Genomic DNA, 19,211 nt, shown 5'->3' with positions numbered 1-19,211 from the left:
TAGTGAGATTAAGGTTATTGCTTTGCACAAACAAGTAACTACAGCAGGGGCTGGCATCAGGGTGGAGGGGAGAGTGACGTTAGGAGAAAACATTAGAAGAAAAAGCATGAATTTGTTCATTCATTTAGTCTACAATGGACACATTTTCCTGGGAAAAATCATGTTCTGTGGCAGACAAATCTGCATAGTGAAAGCGAGGCCAATCTAAACCCAGATGGTGTCATTATTCTATTCTCATTACACAGTGCAATCAACATTTACTTCATAATTATAAGTTAAAGCAAAAAGGTGGTCTGTTTCCACTTTAAGAGGGGTTCTCTAAAACACACCCAGTCAAAAATTAAGTTAAAAAATTAAGTAAAAAGTCAAATATGATTATAGCAAATATTAACAAATAGACAATCCAATTAACATTTCTCAATATCTCCCCTATGGTTGGTGTGTTTGTGTACATTTACCAGCCTGATTGTGTTTGTGTATGCATGCAAGTGTACTACACAGTTTCCAAATTTGTAAAGTCACAAATACAGTATTTGAATTGAGTGAAGCAGAGGAATATCATCTTTTCTGAGAACATAAGGAATGTGAGAGAATGTACAGGTTAATAAGACGGGTTTGTTTTTAATCCCCCCGACATTACACCTGATAATGACATTCTTACCTGCGCTATTCCACCCACAAACTTTGTCTTGACCACCACGTTGTCATCATCTGCTTTGTCAAATGCTGCTTTCTGAGCTGCCCGCACCAAGTTATCTGATGCCTTCTTTACGGCATTTCCAGCAATCTAAAAAGAAAGAAGAAAGAGATCACTCGAGACAACTAACATCGGCATAAAAAGACAAGAACCCATTATTATTACATTGATCTTGAAGCACTGAAAACCTTCTGTAGTAAACGAAAACACTTGCCGCTGTTTATGAAAGCTAATTAAAGCTAAATAAAGCAGTTGAACAAAATGCGTGTTGTTCGGAGTGTGTCTGTACCTGTAGTCTCCTCATGGCCTCAGAGTCCTGGTCAGCCTTCACCTTACAGGCCACCAGCAGCTGGGCGGTGGAGGCTGCCACCTGTTTCGCTGATGAGATGAGCTTCTCCTCACTTGCGTGGCCTTGCACCGAGGCATTTGCTGCCTCACACAGGTTGCTGGTTGCTGCTGCCACCATACGTGCCTGAAGGAGAGAAGCAGAGAAAAAAAAAAGCAGAGAAAGAACATTTTAAGTCATTTTGTTTGGATTGTCAGACTGAGTAAAAATAGCCCTTCACTCCATACTTACAGCAGAGATGAGCCCCTGGGACCACTGTCCATCATCCACAGCATTGGCAGGGATGAGTCCAACTTTGCCCTGAGCCACCAACTCTCTCTGGGCAGCTGAGGCTGATTTGACCAAAGCGCTGGTGGCTGCAGCAATGGACTTGGCTGCCTCCAAGATCTGCTCCTCGAAGTTCAGTGTCTCGTCCGCTTGCTGAGGGGGAAAGAGACCAGTCAGTCAGTACGGGTGACATCCTACCTTAGGCTAACGTTTGTTGCCGTCAGTGTCACTTAAATAAATAAATAAACTTAAACAGCTAAATAAATCCTTTTTTGGAATAGAAAAAGTTACATCTGATTAATAATTTTTCTATCAATACTGACTCACTTGTGACTAAGATAAACAAAACATGACTTCAGAAAGTGTCACACAGCCAGATACAGTACAAAGCAACTTTTTACACAGCAACAGTTGATAAGAAGCACACATTCAATCATACTCAAGTCTGCCTGATTAAATCACACACACACACACACACACACACACACACACACACACACACACACACACACACACACACACACACACACACACACACACACACACACAAACACACACACTTTCAGACACAAACACATTCACAGCACAAGTCTGTAGACAGAGCGGGACACTGTAGGAATATGTTTGATATATAGTTGGGACTGAATAACAACCTAATATATCAAACATATCAGACAGAGCCCTGCAGAGAAGGCCTCCGGTGGTGGGGGCAGGCAGGGAGGGAGGGGAGGGGTTAACTGGGAGCCACAGGACATATACTGGGAAAGGCTTTAGCTATAGCTACCACAGATGGATACATGATTGGAGGAGGAGGAGGAGGAGGAGGAGGAGGAGGAGGAGGAGGAGGAGGAGGAGGACACTTGGGAGATGTGTTTTATGGAAGTAGGGGATGGCTGAAGATAATAAAATGTGGAGGTAGTGGAGTTCAGTGACTTTTTAACTCAACAATGAGGAAAGTATCAGCTTCAGAGATAAAACTCATAAAGTAAAACTCTGATAGGCATGGACATCCAATAAAGTGGACAAAACATGAGTGTCTGTGATTGTTATGGGAGGTTGAAGGAAAGAGGCTCTGGTTTAGTTGTGGTCTTAAATCAAGGTCAAAGGAAATGAGATGGGAAAACGTAAACGGGGAGGAGACGGCACAAGACACAGAGCACCCTGTCTGTGATTGTCAAAATACAAAACCTTTTTGTCATTTTGTTAGTGTGAAATTGCACTAATATTGACACTGAAACTTAATAGAAGCCACAAAACAACATAATGATGTTTACAGACAGAACATTGAGAAGGGTAAACAAAAAATATTGTGTGCTTAATGCTTAATATACATGCTATATATGCTGTTCAGTCCAAAGACATTCTGGTCAAAAAAAACAAGGTTAAATCTAAAAAGCACTAAAACTCATTATGGTTACAAAGACAGACATGATGATTTTGAAATGACTCATTTGTGTATTATATGTAATAAACTCATTCAAGTACTGTAATTGAGGTACTTGTACTTTTCTCAAGTGTTTCCATTTTAAGTTACTTTATACTTCACTTTATATTCCAACTTCAACACATTTCATAGGGAGATATTATGCTTTCCACTATATACACACTAAATGTATTTGAGAGCTGCATTATTATTTAAAATATAAAAATCTATGAACTTATAAAATACAATACAAAACCACCCATTTAAAAAAACCCGTGTCTGTTGGGATCCTCGCCACAGGTGTCATGTAGGATTCTCATATGGTTTCATTTAAATAACCGCATGAGGCCCAAAGAGGTGAAATCACGCAATATCTCACAAAACACAGAGACTGAAAAGGTTCTGAACAATTACGAACATTTTGTGCATCTTAATTTCTCCCAAAAATCTCACAACTCCTCTAATTTATCTTTTTTGTAGAGGACATGATCTCTACTACTTACACACCGATGCATTCATATTCATTTTATAGATAATGGATAATACTAATGGAGTATCTTTATATCGTTATGGTAATCATCCTCTTCCACCACTGGAAACAAATTACTCAACAGTATATAGAGCAGTTAAAATTAGCCACTAATGAAATAAATACCATCACCGGAGGCCAAAATTAATAGTAGTAGTATTTTGCTAATATTACATCTGTATTTTTACAGATCTCCATTGCGGTGGTGTTATTTTTCTATTCACTTCCTACTACTACCACCTTCTGCAGACAATTTATACATTTCTATAAATCAATGTGATGAAAACTGTGAAACAGCAAAAAAAACACCATATTTTCTACAGCTCTGCAGCTCATTTAGGAATAACACTGTAGTGAAACCAGCTCTCTGCCCATGGATAAAGTCCCACTGAGTTATCAGTCAAACAGTCACCCACCTTGGGCTTGGCTCGGGGTTTGAGCTGCTCCAGCTTCTTAGCAGCTGCTTCGATGGACGCTGCCGCTCCGAGCAGCTCCGTTTCTGCAATCACTGTTGGATCCTCGGGGTCCACCCACTCTGAACCTGAGGCACGCATGCACACATGCAGTCAACATTAAGATTTCAAATTTAAAACAGGGGGTCAAAAAATACTTCACAAACAGTGTGTCAAAACATCATGCCTCACAACAACAACACTGTGATCACACACACACACACAAAAAAATCACCGCATCCCATGCATAGCTGATGGATGCCACAAACTGCCATTCACTGCAATGAAGATGGAGTGATTTATTCAGAATGAGATGGCACATAAAACAAAGCACGATGGATGGAGCAGACTCTATGCACTCGAGAAGCCTGCGAGCAGCTGGACTTCAAAATGAGATTCAATGAATCAATGTAAGCGCTGAGGAGAGAACGTGTTGAACAGCTCACAACTGGTGAAATAAGTCACAGTACAGAAAACAATGCTAACTTACCTCCATCTGTGGCAAGAGAAGGAGGACAGGGGTATTACCAAAAAGTTTGTTTAATGGGCTGTTTCTGTTGTTATTTGGGAAATTGAAATGTATTCTGTTATAGATGCAGGAGCCTCCTACTGGGGATTATCAACAATGACCAATTCTGTAGGAAGCCTCATTAGGAAATTAATAAAAGTTATCACTTACTGATGAAGACTTGAGTTCTAACACTGTAAAAGGTGAGAGGTGTGTGTGTCAGTCATTACCTTTCATGGCCTCAGCAGTCTGGATGAGCTCTGTGACAGCTCCTGCCACTCGTTTTGAGCAAGCTGCCAGCTGCTGCTTCTGCTCTCCAGTGGGCTTCTGCAGGACCTACACACACAAAAACACACATTAAACAAAAGACCACCATGTTTGGAGAGACTCAGACAACATTCTCTCTGGTTGTGTGCTCTGCCAAAAAGCAGGAGGTAGTTTCTACTAAGGATGGCACTGCAAAGAAATAATATAGTAATATACTATTTTTGAAGTTTTAAAAAGTGAGGCATACCTAAATTAAATGATGTACAATTTAAGGATGCAGAATATATATCAGGGGTGATAATGGGAAATGTATATTTTTACCTATTATTCTGTTAATGAAATTACAGCTGATCAATAGCTATAACAATATTAATAATGATATCTGATTTGACATATAAAGCATTTTATTTTCACTTTTTTGATTTTGACTTTAATAGAAAAAATAAATGAACATCTGAAGAGTCAAAACACTTCTTTGTTTTTGTTGACAGTTAATAATTGATTGTTCACAGTGATACCAGATCTGGTTCATAGGTAGGTAGGAGCTATGAATTATTAAATCATCCATCTTTGCTAATTTCTAAAAATATTAAATATACGACATCAGCTTCATCTAATGGATATAAAATGATACATAAGCTAAATAGAGAATGTTTCCAGTTTATGTAAATGTGTGCCAATAAAAATAAGACATCAGATTTAAAAATTCATCTGTGATCATCATGCCATTTCAAACAGATATGGAATAATCAGACACAAATTTTACAATTTATCTGATCATTTTCATACATAGTGTACTGCCAACTTTTTAATAAATTCAAAACAATATAAGAAGAATTTAATAGAAGAATAAGAAGCTCACGTGGATTTATGTGGATGTCAAATCAAATTCCTCAGTGTGTGCTATATTGACCAAATAAACTGAGTTCGCCTACTTGTGGAGCCAATAGCGATTACTTTGCTGGCCAAAACACAGTGTTAAGAGAAAAAATAATCATCTAGCTCATCCTCTGGCTACCCAAAGGTGGAGACTAAAAATCCAAGTTCAAATATCCTGTAATTCTTTCTTAACACCAACTACATCACTGTGACAACACTGGACACAGGAAGAAAAACAAATTGGGAAGCTCTCTCTGTCAATATAGCAGCACTGAAAAATACTGTTTCAATTGGCTACATTTACCATCAACACTGATGTTCAAAAAAATTATTTTAGCATGTGAGAGCATAATTAATACATCTAAAATTGTTAATGACATAGACATTCACTGTCTTACTTGTGCATGCTCACAGAGAACATCAAAAACAAGAAATAGAAATTTTTACTTCTCTGAAGATACTCTCTGACACAATGTTAAACCTACCAATAGTACTTGTTCCAGTAAGTCGATGTATCCGGTTGTGCACTCTAATCCAAACATCAGCGCTCTGTTCTTCACCTCCTCATTGACCTCTGGATGGTAGGCCGCTTGCTAAAAGATGAAAACACAGAAACTGAACCAACAGAAATCTTACACTTTATTTTATGTTTTCTACAACAAACAAAATAGATTTTTTTTCTATTGCTAGGGTAAACAAAGAAACCTTGCAGGTGGTGAGCATGTCTGAAATAGCCTTGCGGCTCAGGTTGGCTGTATGGATGATGTCCTCCTGCCGGGCAGAGTTCCCTGCAGCCACTGCTTTAGCAGTTGCCATGGTGATGCCCTTGGTCATGCGAATGAACTCCTCAGGTGTGGTTGTCTTGTTGGGAGGGTCCCTAGATTGAAACAGCTGGGGACAACAAGGCAGGGGGGTGTCATTTGAGAGCTAGTATACAAATTTTAGAGAAAGACTGATAAAAAAAAACAAAAAACTGCTTGCTATGTTAACATTTTCATGACGACCCAAAATATTATTCTTAAATCAAAGGCATCTTTCAGCATCAATCAGACATATGTAATTAATCCTGGATGACACTGGTGATACTGTTGTCCGTCCAAGCTCGTGCCCTCCAGTCATCCTCACCGACAGTTCCTGTTTGATACATTCAATTGTGGCCTCTAGTGCTCTGGTGCCCCGAGTGGCCTCATCCTCGACAGCCTTGACCGTCTTCAGCAGGGACGTCACATTGGTAACCATCACCTGATGGAAAAAATGAAAAAAATCTGATTGAAAAGTTGTTCATTTACATCAAAATTCAAATCAAAACATGCTTTTGTGTATTAGAGTTTAATTCAATTTAATTCAATGGATGAAATTTGAATTGGTTATTACCTCTACTATTGATGCTATGAGCATTTTTTCTTCAGGCAGCAAATAGAGAACGTGAAAAATACACCGAGGCAAAAGCAGCCACATCCAGCCATATTTTACACTAAACTCTCTTACAACATCAGTAACACAGCTTACACAATACAGGTGCTACTCTAACTTCAAAAGCTGTGTTCATTATCACAGTGGCTCCCTTAAATGTCCTTTCAATATGCCCAGTAGCCGAAGTAGAAACCCCTTGTGTCTTCTGCTGTGGTTTGGGCATTGCACTGGACTGTGAGGGTGCACTACATCACACTCAAAGCCAGGGGGCGCACAGCACCCATGTAGGAAAGCTGACAACCCTCAACACTTGAAACTAAAATCTTACAGATGGTTTACAGGATTTTTTTTCACCTCAGGTCCTAAAACTGCATGTGAGGCATGTTATCATCTGAAAGACTCCATGACACATGCCACAGACTGTGAAACTGTCAGTTTCTTTTTCCAAAAACTTCACAGCTCGAGGTGATAATGAGCAGTCGGTAGCTCCATCGGTGGATTGTGAACTGTGGCTTTGAAACGATGTGTTGAAGCCGAGGATTCAGCTGATTTATCTTGGATACAAATATCCCATTTACCCTGTTATCCAGACCATCCACTGTTTACATTAGTGAGACAGTCTCCAGTTTTAACTCAGTGAACAGGATTCATAATGTCAGGGGAGGTGCTGGAGCTGATTAATGGCACGGCTTGAGGAGGAGGAGAATGTCTGCTATGCACACAGTATGTGGGATAATGTAACTATTTCCATCATTGTAGATTTAGAATTTTCTTATCAGTTGCAAGAAAGAATAAGACAATTTTTTATCATTGTGGAAAAAAGAAAATAACAGAAATAGTTTCGTATCAACACAAAGAAACACCTGATTCTGATTTTTTAAGGAACCAGTGGGTGGGATTTAGGGGAATCTAGTGATGAGCCTGCAGATTAGGGCTGTAACTAACAATTATTTTTATTATAGATTAATGTTTCAATGTTTCCTTGATAAAATGATTAGTTGTTTGATTCATAAATGTCAGAAAATGGCGAAAGTACCCAAAATGATGTCCTCAAATGTCTCGAGATATTCAGTTTAGTGTCATGGAGGACTAAAGAAACAAGAAAATATTTACATTTGAGGAAAAACTCAGAGAATTTGGACATTTTTCCTTAACAAAAATGTCTAAAAAGGATTAAAAGATTATCAAAATAGTTGGCAATTAATTGAAAACTTGACAGCTAATTACTTCATTGACTAATCATTGCAGCTTTTTTGCAGACTGCCTCCCCTTTTCTCCTCCAAGCATGTAAGAAAACCTATGGTGACCACAAAACTTGCCCTCTCTAGAGCCAGTATTTGGTTTGTCCGTTCTGGGTTACTGCAGACCCCCGGCATCCCCTCACCTTGGCAGCGCTCTTCAGCTGGTACATAGATGGATCATCTGCTGCCTTGCCAGCAGCACACTTGGTGGCACTAATGAGCTCAGCCAGCGCCTTGGCCACATCTTTGACAGCATTTATCAGAACCACCTAGAGAAAAAGGACAGAGAGATAGACGCCAATTTATCACAACTCAGCCTGGGAAAGAGAAAATTCTGAAAGGTTACTGCCATTCACAGCTCATACTTGCATGTTTCTGATAATAGGCACAGTGAATAAAGGACAAGTGGACAAATGAGGGAAGAAAAACAAGACTGGCTTACCTGAGTCTCAGGGTCATCAGAGCCAATACTGGCAGCCCCCAGTTTGACCACATCTGTGAGCTGGGTAATGGTTTTGGCAGAAGACTGAGCAGCCTGAGACAACTTGTCCTGACCGGAAGCTGCGCCGGACACTAGCATCTTTGTGTCCTCGACCAGAGCTTTGGCCGTCTTCAAAATGTTTTCCCTGAAAGAGAAGAGCCGAGGAGGCAGGAAGAGAATGAACAGTGGAAGACAAAAGTGTGATTTAGACATCTAATCCCAGCAGGAACAAGATGTAAATGTGGGAATTACAGTCATCAAAATAACACACACTGGTGCACTTCCATTTTCATACCAAAAGCATTTGTACATCAAAGCTACTGCAGACAAAAGGAGGAAAGGTAACATCATGCAGCCAGTCAGTTATTCCTCTAAACTTGACAAGAGATATTGTAGGAAGCTGCTGCAAAGTTTCTTCTTGATTTTCAAGGGAGCTGCATGACATGATTTGAGCTAAAAAGTGATTCCCTTTTATTTCGCCCCGACAGGGCTTCTCTACATTTCTGCTTTCATGATTCTTCAGTGAGGTACAGAACAGTACCACTAACAATTATCTGTATGGATCTGGGTTAATCATTTTCGGTCATAGTGGCATGTACTGAAAATGTGTCTTGGATCATTAGATATGGATCTCTTTGAACTTTAATAATTCAGAAATAATTGGGCCAACCAAGTTTACACTAGATCATGAACTTGTACAAGACATTTGCATGACAATGTGAGATTTCATAGAATATAACTAGAATCATCTCTAATTTTGAAACCTTTTGCTGTTTTGTTCTTATTTTTAGCAGCATGGGATTCCTGCCTCTGACAGGAGTCTTTAGTCTAAGAGAGAGAACAGTAAAAGATGTGACACTTCTTCCGTCTTTCAAACCCTGAGGGTAATTTGTAGTTTCTAACTTAAGAGATTTCCTGCCCCCCTGTTCACCAGCTAATACGTCATTGTGTCAGTTTCAGATGAAAGATAAGCGGAAGGCGGATTTCAGACTCCAAGCACGTCTCATAGTAGCGATGTCTTGCACACCAAGTAGTGTATACAGACACAATCGGGCATGCTTCCAGCGCTAACCTGTGGTCGGCGAAGGACTCGTCATTCTCTGCATTGAGCGTGCCGGCTGAAGCAAACATGATGGTGGTGTCCAGATCGGCGATGATGCCAGACACTGCGCTGGCTGCTGTGATGCAGGCCTGAGTGCCCTTGTTTCCTGCCTGGAGGGCTGAGAGGACCAAGGACACCTGAGGACACAGACAGGGATCACACCCTATAATCATACAGGTGAGGATGTGCAGGTGTCTTGAACTTAGGCGGAAAGCACATTTTACCTGAAAGGGTTACTTTGGCTTATTTGATGTGGCGTTGTATGAAGTACTTACTGATAGCAGAGAGTAATACCAGCATTAAAGGTAAGCAATAAACTACTGGGGTCAGGGTCAGCAGCAAAACATCTTGTAGCTACTAAAAAAAAGTGTGCATTATGTTTAGAATATTTTCACCTCTTTGCTTTGTCATCACACAGCCTTTTCTAACAGGAAACTGCTATTTACATAAACCAAATATTGCTCTCTCTCCAAACCAACCAAATTACAGAGGTGAAACCAGTCATTTTACCTTGCAAATGTCTTTTGAAACACAGAAGTCACACAATAACACAAGCAAACTAACAGATCGAAGCAGCAGTAGATCAGCAACTCCTGTGTTATCTGAGGTTAAATTACTCATTCAGCCTATGGAGTTTGGTTAGTTTGGAGAGAGCAATATTTGGCTTATATAACAGCATTTTTCCATCAGAAAAGTGTCTGATGGCAAACTAAAGGAGTGAAAATTACTCTAAATATAGCTAGAAATATAACTTTAACTGATACAGATTTTTTACGTGGCCTTTTTTTAAACTGGCTAAAAGCCCACAGCAGCACATTGCTTAGCTTCTGTGCTGGTGCCCCTCACTGCTTCTCCAGATTGGAGGTCTGACAACTGGCATCTACTGTAGCTACTACACTGACTATTGATGAGTACCTCATGCAACCCCACTTCAAATAATCCAACTGTCTGAAAAGCAGTGGGGATAGCAAAGTAGTATTTCTATGTTTAGGTCAGTTGGAGTGGAGTTGAACATACCTTTACTGGTCAAAACAGAGCAGAACAAAGCAACACACTGTGACAGATGCTGATGAACACTTCCATTTTTCTTTGTTTTTGATATCCATCTCCTTGGCACATGATAAACAATGCATTCAACTCAGAAGCCCAAACACCAGTCGAGTCAAGAGGATTTAAAAATCTGCTGTGACAGCAAAACACCATGTCGGTGCAGAGCAATGCACAGCATCACTCACTCATCAAAATGAGCACACGTCAAACTGGTTTAGACTCCATTTGTTTTCCTCACAGATGCCTGAGTGGCAGTACAAACCGATTAACTCATGTTTCCAGACTCCTGACACTTGTCTTCTTAAATGAAGAAATAATAGCTATTAAAAGTTAAGGGTTAGGATTTCAAAATAGAACAAGCAGCACAGGTTACACAGACAAAGCTTTTCTTTGCTTGTCATGAAGATATTTAGCAAACAAATAAACTTTTGATTTAAATGTTGAATCAAATGAAAATAATCATAATTTGAGAAATGCAGTGGATTCCCAAATAAAACCACAACCAATATCTGTTTGCATTCACAGTCAAACATCTGTACAATGCAGCTGGACTGCTTGGATATGATCTGTGCAATACTTGAGCATGAATTATTGAAACAGTCTGCAGAATAATGTATTTTGCCAAGGACTATGAATTAAACAGTCAGGCTTTGAAGCACAAGCATGCCTTGAGCAAATGGTTTCATCCAAAATGCTTTAATTCAGGAGGCAGATGATAAAATGAATTATGGCACTAACCCTCTTATGCTGTTGATACCATGACAGCAGGATCACTTGGTGAGAATTGCACAGCAAGAAAATAATGTTTTACTGTTCCAGTACTGGACAGAGTTAGTTTGGTTTGAGTCATACTGGGTCAAGCTGGAAAACCTCCAGCCTTCAGTGATGAGGTGTTCACATAATTAACGTTGATAGAAATGTGACAAAGTCTTGGGTCAATGTACAGGACAACTAAGAAAATCAATATATCAGCACTGGTGTGGATCCACAGATGACAAAATAAATCTTGATGACAAGACAACATGCCAATAAATAAATTACATACATCTTCAAAATAAAAGACACAAACAACAACAAGATCTTTTATGGCAGCTCAATACCTTCTCTGTGACGGCACGGGCACATTCGATGAGCTCTCGTTTGGTGAAGCCATCAGAGGGGGTGATCTGCAGAGCTCCAGCCTTCTGGACGAGGAAAATGCAGCCGTGTCCGAGCTCCTGCACCCGAGTCTTGATCTGGAAACCAATCTGGTTAACAAAGAACAATACAAGTTTATTGCGCTTTTATTCTTATGCAAAAATAAAGAATTTTGATTCGACTTGTCTTGGTAAGACACAATTTTGATTAAAAATTAAATCATGTAGTGTAAATGTTTATGCGGAAAATGTGTTTTAGCTCCACCGTGGTGTATATCCAGTGTGTACTACATACAATTTTTTTAGATGCATGAAGCCTTTTTTTCACACATGCTTTTATTGATAATTTCAACATTTATATGCATATAAAACCAGTAGATGAACTTAAACAAGCCCCAAAAACAAAATATCGAAAAGAAAAAGGTTACATTCTAAGTAGTCTATCCATTCACTCAGTTTCATCAACTAAATCAGTTGGTTCTTTCCATAGTCTTCATCGCTTATCTGGAATCTGAATAAGGTCCATTTCTCCCACTTTTCTTCCAGCTGTGTTTCTTTGTATCTCAGACAATGCGACAGTTTTCCCATTACATAAAATGATTTTCTCTACTATCTCTATCCATTGTTCCTGGCTAGAAGGGACCACTTTACTCCGTTTCTTTGCGATAGCTTTCTTACTTGATAATAAGGATTTTTTTTCCCAAATATCCCTCATTCATATATTACCTTTAGTTGAGTTAAAAATTACACAAAAAAGTACCAGGGATATCATACCCAAGTATTTTTTGCCTAGTTTTGTATACAATTTTCTAAAACACTGATTTTTGTGGCATTTCAAATATAGAAGTGCATGGACTACATCTATTAGTCCACACTCTCTGCAGCATGGGAAATGCATGTTTAAAAATTCACTCTTGACCTTGAGTGTGATTTAAAAAAAAAAAAAAGAAAAAATTTCTCCCTCCATATCTGTGAACTGGTGGATGTCTGCTGTATTTTCCACATGTCTTGCCAATTTTCATCTCATTTTTTTTATCTTGAACTCTGACTCCCATTTTTCTTCTAAATATTTAGTTCAATGTTTGTTTCTGGTATAGAGCGGATGTGATTCTAGTTACATGCATGCATCTAAGGAATATAGTTAAGAAGATAAAGATGCCACACTGATGTAGCAGAGTCATATAATGGGTAAGACAGTCTCTTTTTAGGTGACACCCAGGCTGTCCTCACCTCCTCTGGCTCAGCTGTGTGAGCAGCCAGTCGTCCCTGAACAGCCAGCTGGCTGTAGTCCACAGTCACCTGAGAGGCCAGAGCCCCCAGCTCGTCTGGACATGTCACTGATTTGGTCATCTGAGGGATAAACACACAATGACTGTCAGTCCAAACATACCACCTTCCTTAAATCATACACTGGCAAGTTTGAAAATATTTAATATTAAAAGTTTTTCCATCTAATCAAACTTCACAGTCAGACTTCCAAAACAGTCTAACATTGTAAGCTGTTTTTTGAAGGCTCACCATTTCCTGAGCAGTAACAGCAATGGCCTTAGAGTATTTCACCATACTGGTCTGGTAATCCACAAATGAGCCCTCAGGTTCAGGCGGTGTACCTTCATCCAGCTGAGGAAAGACACACAGACACACACAGAGTTAATACAAAACTGCAATTTTAGGCATGACTGGTTTGCCCCTCACAAAACAGTACAAACGTCTTCAAATATGAAGACAATCAATCATTCAGTTTTTTAGCTGCAACGACGTGTTTAATCTAATCTACCCTTCAATTAGTATAATTCTGCCAGGTGCGCAAGCATCAGTTCATCTGAAAACCAATGTTCATGTAATTTTATATTCAAATAAACACTCCGAATGAATGATAAACACTCATTATAAATTATCCACTGAATCCACTCTGTAATTACAGCTTTAAAATAGCATCAAGGACAAAAACATTCAATCACCAGCTTGCAGTGCAGACCCTGTGTTTCTAACATTTTGGCTAAATTAGACGACACATCCGAGTGTCACGGCAAAGCTGAGATGAGAGAGATGACGCTATGTGGGGAAAGCATTCTGGTGCTGAAGTGACTCTACAAAATCGCAAGTACATGATGTTTGCAGAGTGAAATAACGCCTCAGAATATGTGGTCTTGACAAGAAGTTCAGCAGAAAAGCCTTTAAATCACCTCTGCTGAAACCAGAGCAAAGTGACCATTATGTCGATGGATTTTCTAAGAGGATTATCTACTTTTAATCAACTACTGATACACACATGGACAAAACAAACACACTCATCACACAAACTCAAACTGAACCACTTTCACTAATTATTCATGATGTGACACAAAGTTGATGCAGAGATGTCGCTCCCTCTGGTGACCCACACCTGAGGCACTTTCCCCCCCCTGTGATAAGTCTCACTCTGGAAAGTGAGGAAGGATGTAATTAGTTTGTCTGTACTTGAGATTAAAGGCTTTTTCTTGCTTCACACCTTATGCGCTTGCCAATAGTTTGACTGTTAATTGGAAAGATGGTCTGAAGACCCAACACTGGCTGACAGCGGCTGCGTTGACAGTCAGTTTTTCTCTGCTTCGGTGGCTCGTGATTTATATTAATTTGCTAATCAGTGGCTTTTTATGGCGCCTTGGAGACGCTGAGGTTGTAATCAAGATGCTACACAAAGGAACAGGAACTCAAGTAAAAATGACAAGAAGGAAATCTTAATTAGAAAATGATGGTCATTTGTAAAAATCCTGGAACGTCCTGGAAAAACATGAAGAACATTTGCTGTCCTACCAGTTCCGCTGTACTCTCTATCAACTTCTAACCAATTTATTCCACTTGTTTTCTCAACAGTATTTCAGTATTTTAGCTCTTCTACATTGAGACACTTGCCAAAAAAAAGAACTTTTCCAGTATACAATTTTGCCAACTCACCAAGACTATGCTGAAATGGGAATATTATATTGTAATCTCAGGCGACCACAACTTTGTCCTCTATTCATTTCAGCAATCGGTGCAGCAAAAAGTGGAAAACTGAGGTCTTTTCCTGGAACCTGACAGGAAGCTCGAAGGCTGAATCTCTTTGGGGCCACGCACAGTGGACCAAGTCTTGGGCCACTGGATTTTAGTTGCAGAAATTGGCTCTTGGTACAAGGAAAGTTCAGGGTTCCTACACCTTTTCCAAAGCATTTTCAAGCTTTTCCAGTACAGTACCTTACAGCTGTGGTAAATTCCATATTTGTATACATATACTCAAAATGAATATTTCACTTCTTCATCAGATTAAATCAGATGTCATTGTGCTATAAAAGACCAAAATTATGTTTTGTGGTAGCATTCACTAGGGTGAAAAATTAATGAAAAACACAAAAAAAGTTTTATGTTTCAAAACGTGTCACCTTGGCAACCTATTTTACCTAAATTAGCAAATATACAGCTTATATTTCTTTATCTAAAAAACTATTCAGTTAGGTAGTCATTTATTATGAAAGTAGTGCAATTTCAAGCACTTTGAACTAAAATTCAAGCACTTTTCAAACTTCAAAATTCAAGTGTTTTCAAAGATTTTACGAACCCCAAAAGTTACATTTTTGGCAGGGAGGAAACTAAAGCTTGTGGTGCCCTTCGTATATTTGGCCTTGTTTCAGCATGCTGATTCTCCTTGAAAGGGTTTAGACTAGTTGTCCATTGCAAGAGGTAGTGCAAGAGTGTGGGGATAAATATTCTGTCCCCTTGGCTCAACAGGAGGGTCTTAATCATCTTAGGGTAAAAGTACATGACCATATTATCAGATTTATAGCCATATTGTCAAGCTAGACAAGCAAAGATCGGGCAGACCCATCAACTGATCACCAGTTGTTGTTGAGCTGGAGCACAGAACAGCTGCTCCTATGCAGCTGGAGACAACATTTGGTAGAGATTACTTCTCGACACCCCTAGAATACACCAGAGGGACCCCTTCTGCAATGAACCTCAAGACATGGCGATGGAAAGGGATGTCTGGGCTTTTCTGCTTAGTTAATTGTGACTGGATGACAAGTGAAGAAAGCTGATAGAGGAGACAATCATCTGTAGCTGCTCTCAAGGCTCATTAAAAGTAGAAAAAGAGTATGAATTGCTTTGACCAGTTGCAGTCTCATCTTCCAGGCAAATGGAAATTTAATATCCGTGTTCTGATGAGTTCTAATCACCAGCATTGGCACAGCAGCACTCACCTTGGCCATGGCGTCTGCGATGGACTCCACCATTCCTCCCACCATCCCTACTTCACTGGCAGCCTCATTCAGCGTTACCATGATGTCATCAACAGCCTCCTTCATGAGTTGAGCTGCCTCTGCTATGGCATCATGGGTATGAGATGCCTGTGTGACAACCAGACACAAGTACACATTAAAACGTACTCCAAGGACTTTTTAACTGGTTATGAAACAGTCTCAATTTAATACTGATGCCTCTACATGACCTTCATAACTTAACAAGGCCATCAGCGGAAAGATCGGCTATTTCTATGTAGTTCCTCTTAATGGTTGCCACCAGGTCAGATTCTCCTTGAAATCAGATGAAACAAGCCAATATTTTTGTTTTCCCAGGCAATGTAATAGTAAGTAGTACATTAACTAGTTAAAAGGAAGCAAGAGACTTTTATTTAGATAATTTCATATTTGACATTACATTTTGTGGTTATTACAGTGGAAACATTACCAATTTTGTCCACAGGGCCCTCCAAAATCAACACAATATGAAAGTTCCTTGTAGTAGAGATTCCTTCCAGGGGTTGAGTGAATTAAAAATGAAGTAAGTGAAACACAGTTTTCCTACACATTTTCCATTTCAAATTCTGTACATTACAGATTCAAATTTCCAGATAACAACCAGAAGTTGAAAAAAGTTAAATAATTAATTTTTTCAGGCGTATGTACAGCCTTGTTTAATCATGGTTTCCATGAAAATGACGACGAATCAGCTGTCAGCCATATGCAGAACAGAAAGAATTATCAGAAAAGATAGTTGACTCTTCTGATAATTACGTCTCAGTTTAACTCATAAATGTTCCGATAACCTAATATTTGGTTATTTGTGATGCTGTAAATGCAATTCAAATATATTGCCAAGTTTTCTTTTTAATTTGGTCACAGATGTCTGAATGTGGTACACTTATAAACAGTCACAGATGTAATCTGCACCCATAGAATTCTGGTGACACCTCTGCAGGTTTTTTGCAGAACTAATAGATATGCTGCTTCTAAAACTCATAATGTTTCCAGTTATTTATTTATGTATTTGTCTGTATATGTGTTGAAGTGGTAATCACTGGGCGATGAATAATTAAAGGTTTTACAACTGAATTTTTGCTCTCTCTGCTCCACTTTAAAATGTGGGTTTTAGTGGCCATGTGTCCTTCATTTCATTCTGGCTGACTTTTCCAACAAAATGTTCACACTTTGTTTTGAACTGTTGGTGATGAAATAAAATAACAAATTTTAACGTTCCACTAAAAACGGCTACATATTTCTTTAGCTCTGCTTTAGGTAATTTTAGGTTGTTTTAATGTAATACTGTATGAGCTTATTTTTGCCCAACAATCTTTGTTATGTTAATTGAATACTGTCTATTATATTATCAGCAAAAAAACATACTGCAGAATTTCACAGATTTTCATTCTGCTGAAAACTGTCAAAAAAAAAAATCTGATTCAGATTCTGTTTGAGCCTGGTTATAAGGCTCTTGAAGCAGAGCTGTTTTGCAGGCTGTGACATACAGGCGTAGAGGCAGCTCTGTGTAGGAGTGTGCGTTCGGTTGCTTTGCTTTTGATGACATCATGCCCACTCTGGCCAACGTTCCCTCATGTAAACATCTTGGCTGCACTGGCTGTCCGCTCCAAACTTCATGAAAAAGACTCTGCCTGTGTGATCATTTTAGTTTTAGAATTTTTTATTATTTTTTTTTATTTTAGAAAACAGAGTAAGGAAATATATTGCTCCTATTCTCTTATTTTTTTTCCATACTTATCCAGACCTGGAAATTATTAAAATCAAATTCCATACTTTTCCATACTACGTAGGAACCCTGGAAACAGTTGTACCTTTGGATTTCCTCCACCCTCCTTGGCAGCATAGAGCATCTGCAGCGCAGACTCAGCCAGGGTCTTAGTTTGGTCCAGGAAAGTCATCTGCTGCTGGTGGTCCTTCAGCTTGGATGCCACGCCCACAGAGGCTACGATCAGTGGTTCAAAGTAACCAGCCAGCTGGGTCACCTGAGGAAAAGGGTTAATGAAGGGTTTTAATGAGTTCTGTCAGAATTCCTCAATGTCTTAATTACAGCAAATGCTACATTTTCAAGTGGAGAAGAAGAGTGAGAGAGATACTGCTGTGATAATTATCCCAATACTAATTTTGCCCAGATGGCCCACTCTTAACAAGTGGAAATGTGTAATAAAAAAGTATTACTTTGCTGTAACACAGTTGCAGTATTTAAGTAAAGTAATTAACTCCCTGCCCTATATATACCTTGTGTCCTAGTTGGGAAGCCTCGCCTCTGGCAGCAGTGGAAACAGGGTCAATTAAGTGGCCAATTTCCTGCACAGTGGACGTCAGCTGCTCTTGTAGCGCCTAAAGAGAGGAAATAAAAAAGAAATTAGTTTTTGTCTTACTTTTTATAGGAGACAGAGGACCATTCAAACAAGTCACCTGGAACCTGCTAAAAAGCACCAGACAGGGAACTAAAGAGGGAAATCTTTGCTCCAAGCAACTCTAACATCTGATATGTGAGCTTAAAGTTGTCATAATTCAACAAAACTGCTCTGTGACCGGTTCTGCATTAAAATATACCAATCTCAGGTGTAAGGCATGAAGATCCAGTGGGATCCAAACTGTACTGTACTAGAAGAAGTAAAATACTGGTTGCTGTGCAGAAAAGTTTTTTGACACAAACCCAAAGTGATACATGTGTGCCAACTGAGCACAAAACATACACTTACACAAGATAATAAAATACAAAATTATTTGATAGTTAAAAGAAATAACAAATACTAAAAAATATATAAACAAAAAGCATGCACATATGTATACACACATTCATTCATATCTGTCCCTGGAGGAAAAGAGAATTATTTTAAATTGGAAGATACCGCCTTTAATACTAGTACAATGCTGCTGTACAAAACAGCCCTTATAGTTGATAAGTATTTTTTATTAGTTTTTCAGATCATGCAAAATACAACTTGATATACAGTTTGATATGTTTTAACAAAATCCCATCTCACAGGTAGCTCTAACCCATTGCACCATTACAAGTTTATTATATGACATATCAGGACCTTCCATGATAAAGTATAATAAACTCACACAAAGAACACATAAGTTAAGGAAAGAGAAAAAGGTTACAAAAATAGAATATAAAAAAGAAAGAAAGGGTTGGG

General features: G+C 39.0%; 1 protein-coding gene across 1 annotated transcript in view; it reads right to left on the bottom strand.

The window, feature by feature from the left end:
* Positions 1-19,211, bottom strand: part of LOC146333122 (talin-2) — a 152,974-nt gene that overhangs the window by 2,989 nt on the left and 130,774 nt on the right. Inside the window, exons 41-57 of the mRNA XM_084719775.1 lie at positions 18,301-18,402; positions 17,877-18,047; positions 16,009-16,155; positions 13,310-13,411; positions 13,022-13,141; positions 11,756-11,902; positions 9,576-9,742; positions 8,465-8,648; positions 8,166-8,291; positions 6,494-6,610; positions 6,074-6,259; positions 5,854-5,961; positions 4,453-4,558; positions 3,679-3,803; positions 1,275-1,463; positions 987-1,169; positions 662-787 (exon numbers count right to left, since the gene is read on the bottom strand). Coding sequence (XP_084575901.1) covers positions 662-787; positions 987-1,169; positions 1,275-1,463; positions 3,679-3,803; positions 4,453-4,558; positions 5,854-5,961; positions 6,074-6,259; positions 6,494-6,610; positions 8,166-8,291; positions 8,465-8,648; positions 9,576-9,742; positions 11,756-11,902; positions 13,022-13,141; positions 13,310-13,411; positions 16,009-16,155; positions 17,877-18,047; positions 18,301-18,402 — 2,406 coding nt within the window. The remainder of the gene's footprint in view (positions 1-661; positions 788-986; positions 1,170-1,274; positions 1,464-3,678; positions 3,804-4,452; positions 4,559-5,853; positions 5,962-6,073; positions 6,260-6,493; positions 6,611-8,165; positions 8,292-8,464; positions 8,649-9,575; positions 9,743-11,755; positions 11,903-13,021; positions 13,142-13,309; positions 13,412-16,008; positions 16,156-17,876; positions 18,048-18,300; positions 18,403-19,211) is intronic.

The sequence above is a fragment of the Lutjanus erythropterus genome, chromosome 1, assembly GCF_056507025.1.
Source record: "Lutjanus erythropterus isolate fLutEry1 chromosome 1, fLutEry1.hap2, whole genome shotgun sequence".
NCBI classification, from domain to species: Eukaryota; Metazoa; Chordata; class Actinopteri; order Lutjaniformes; family Lutjanidae; genus Lutjanus; species Lutjanus erythropterus.
The sequence above is the reverse complement of the archived record's forward strand: the minus strand, read 5'-3'. Positions and strand labels throughout refer to the sequence as shown.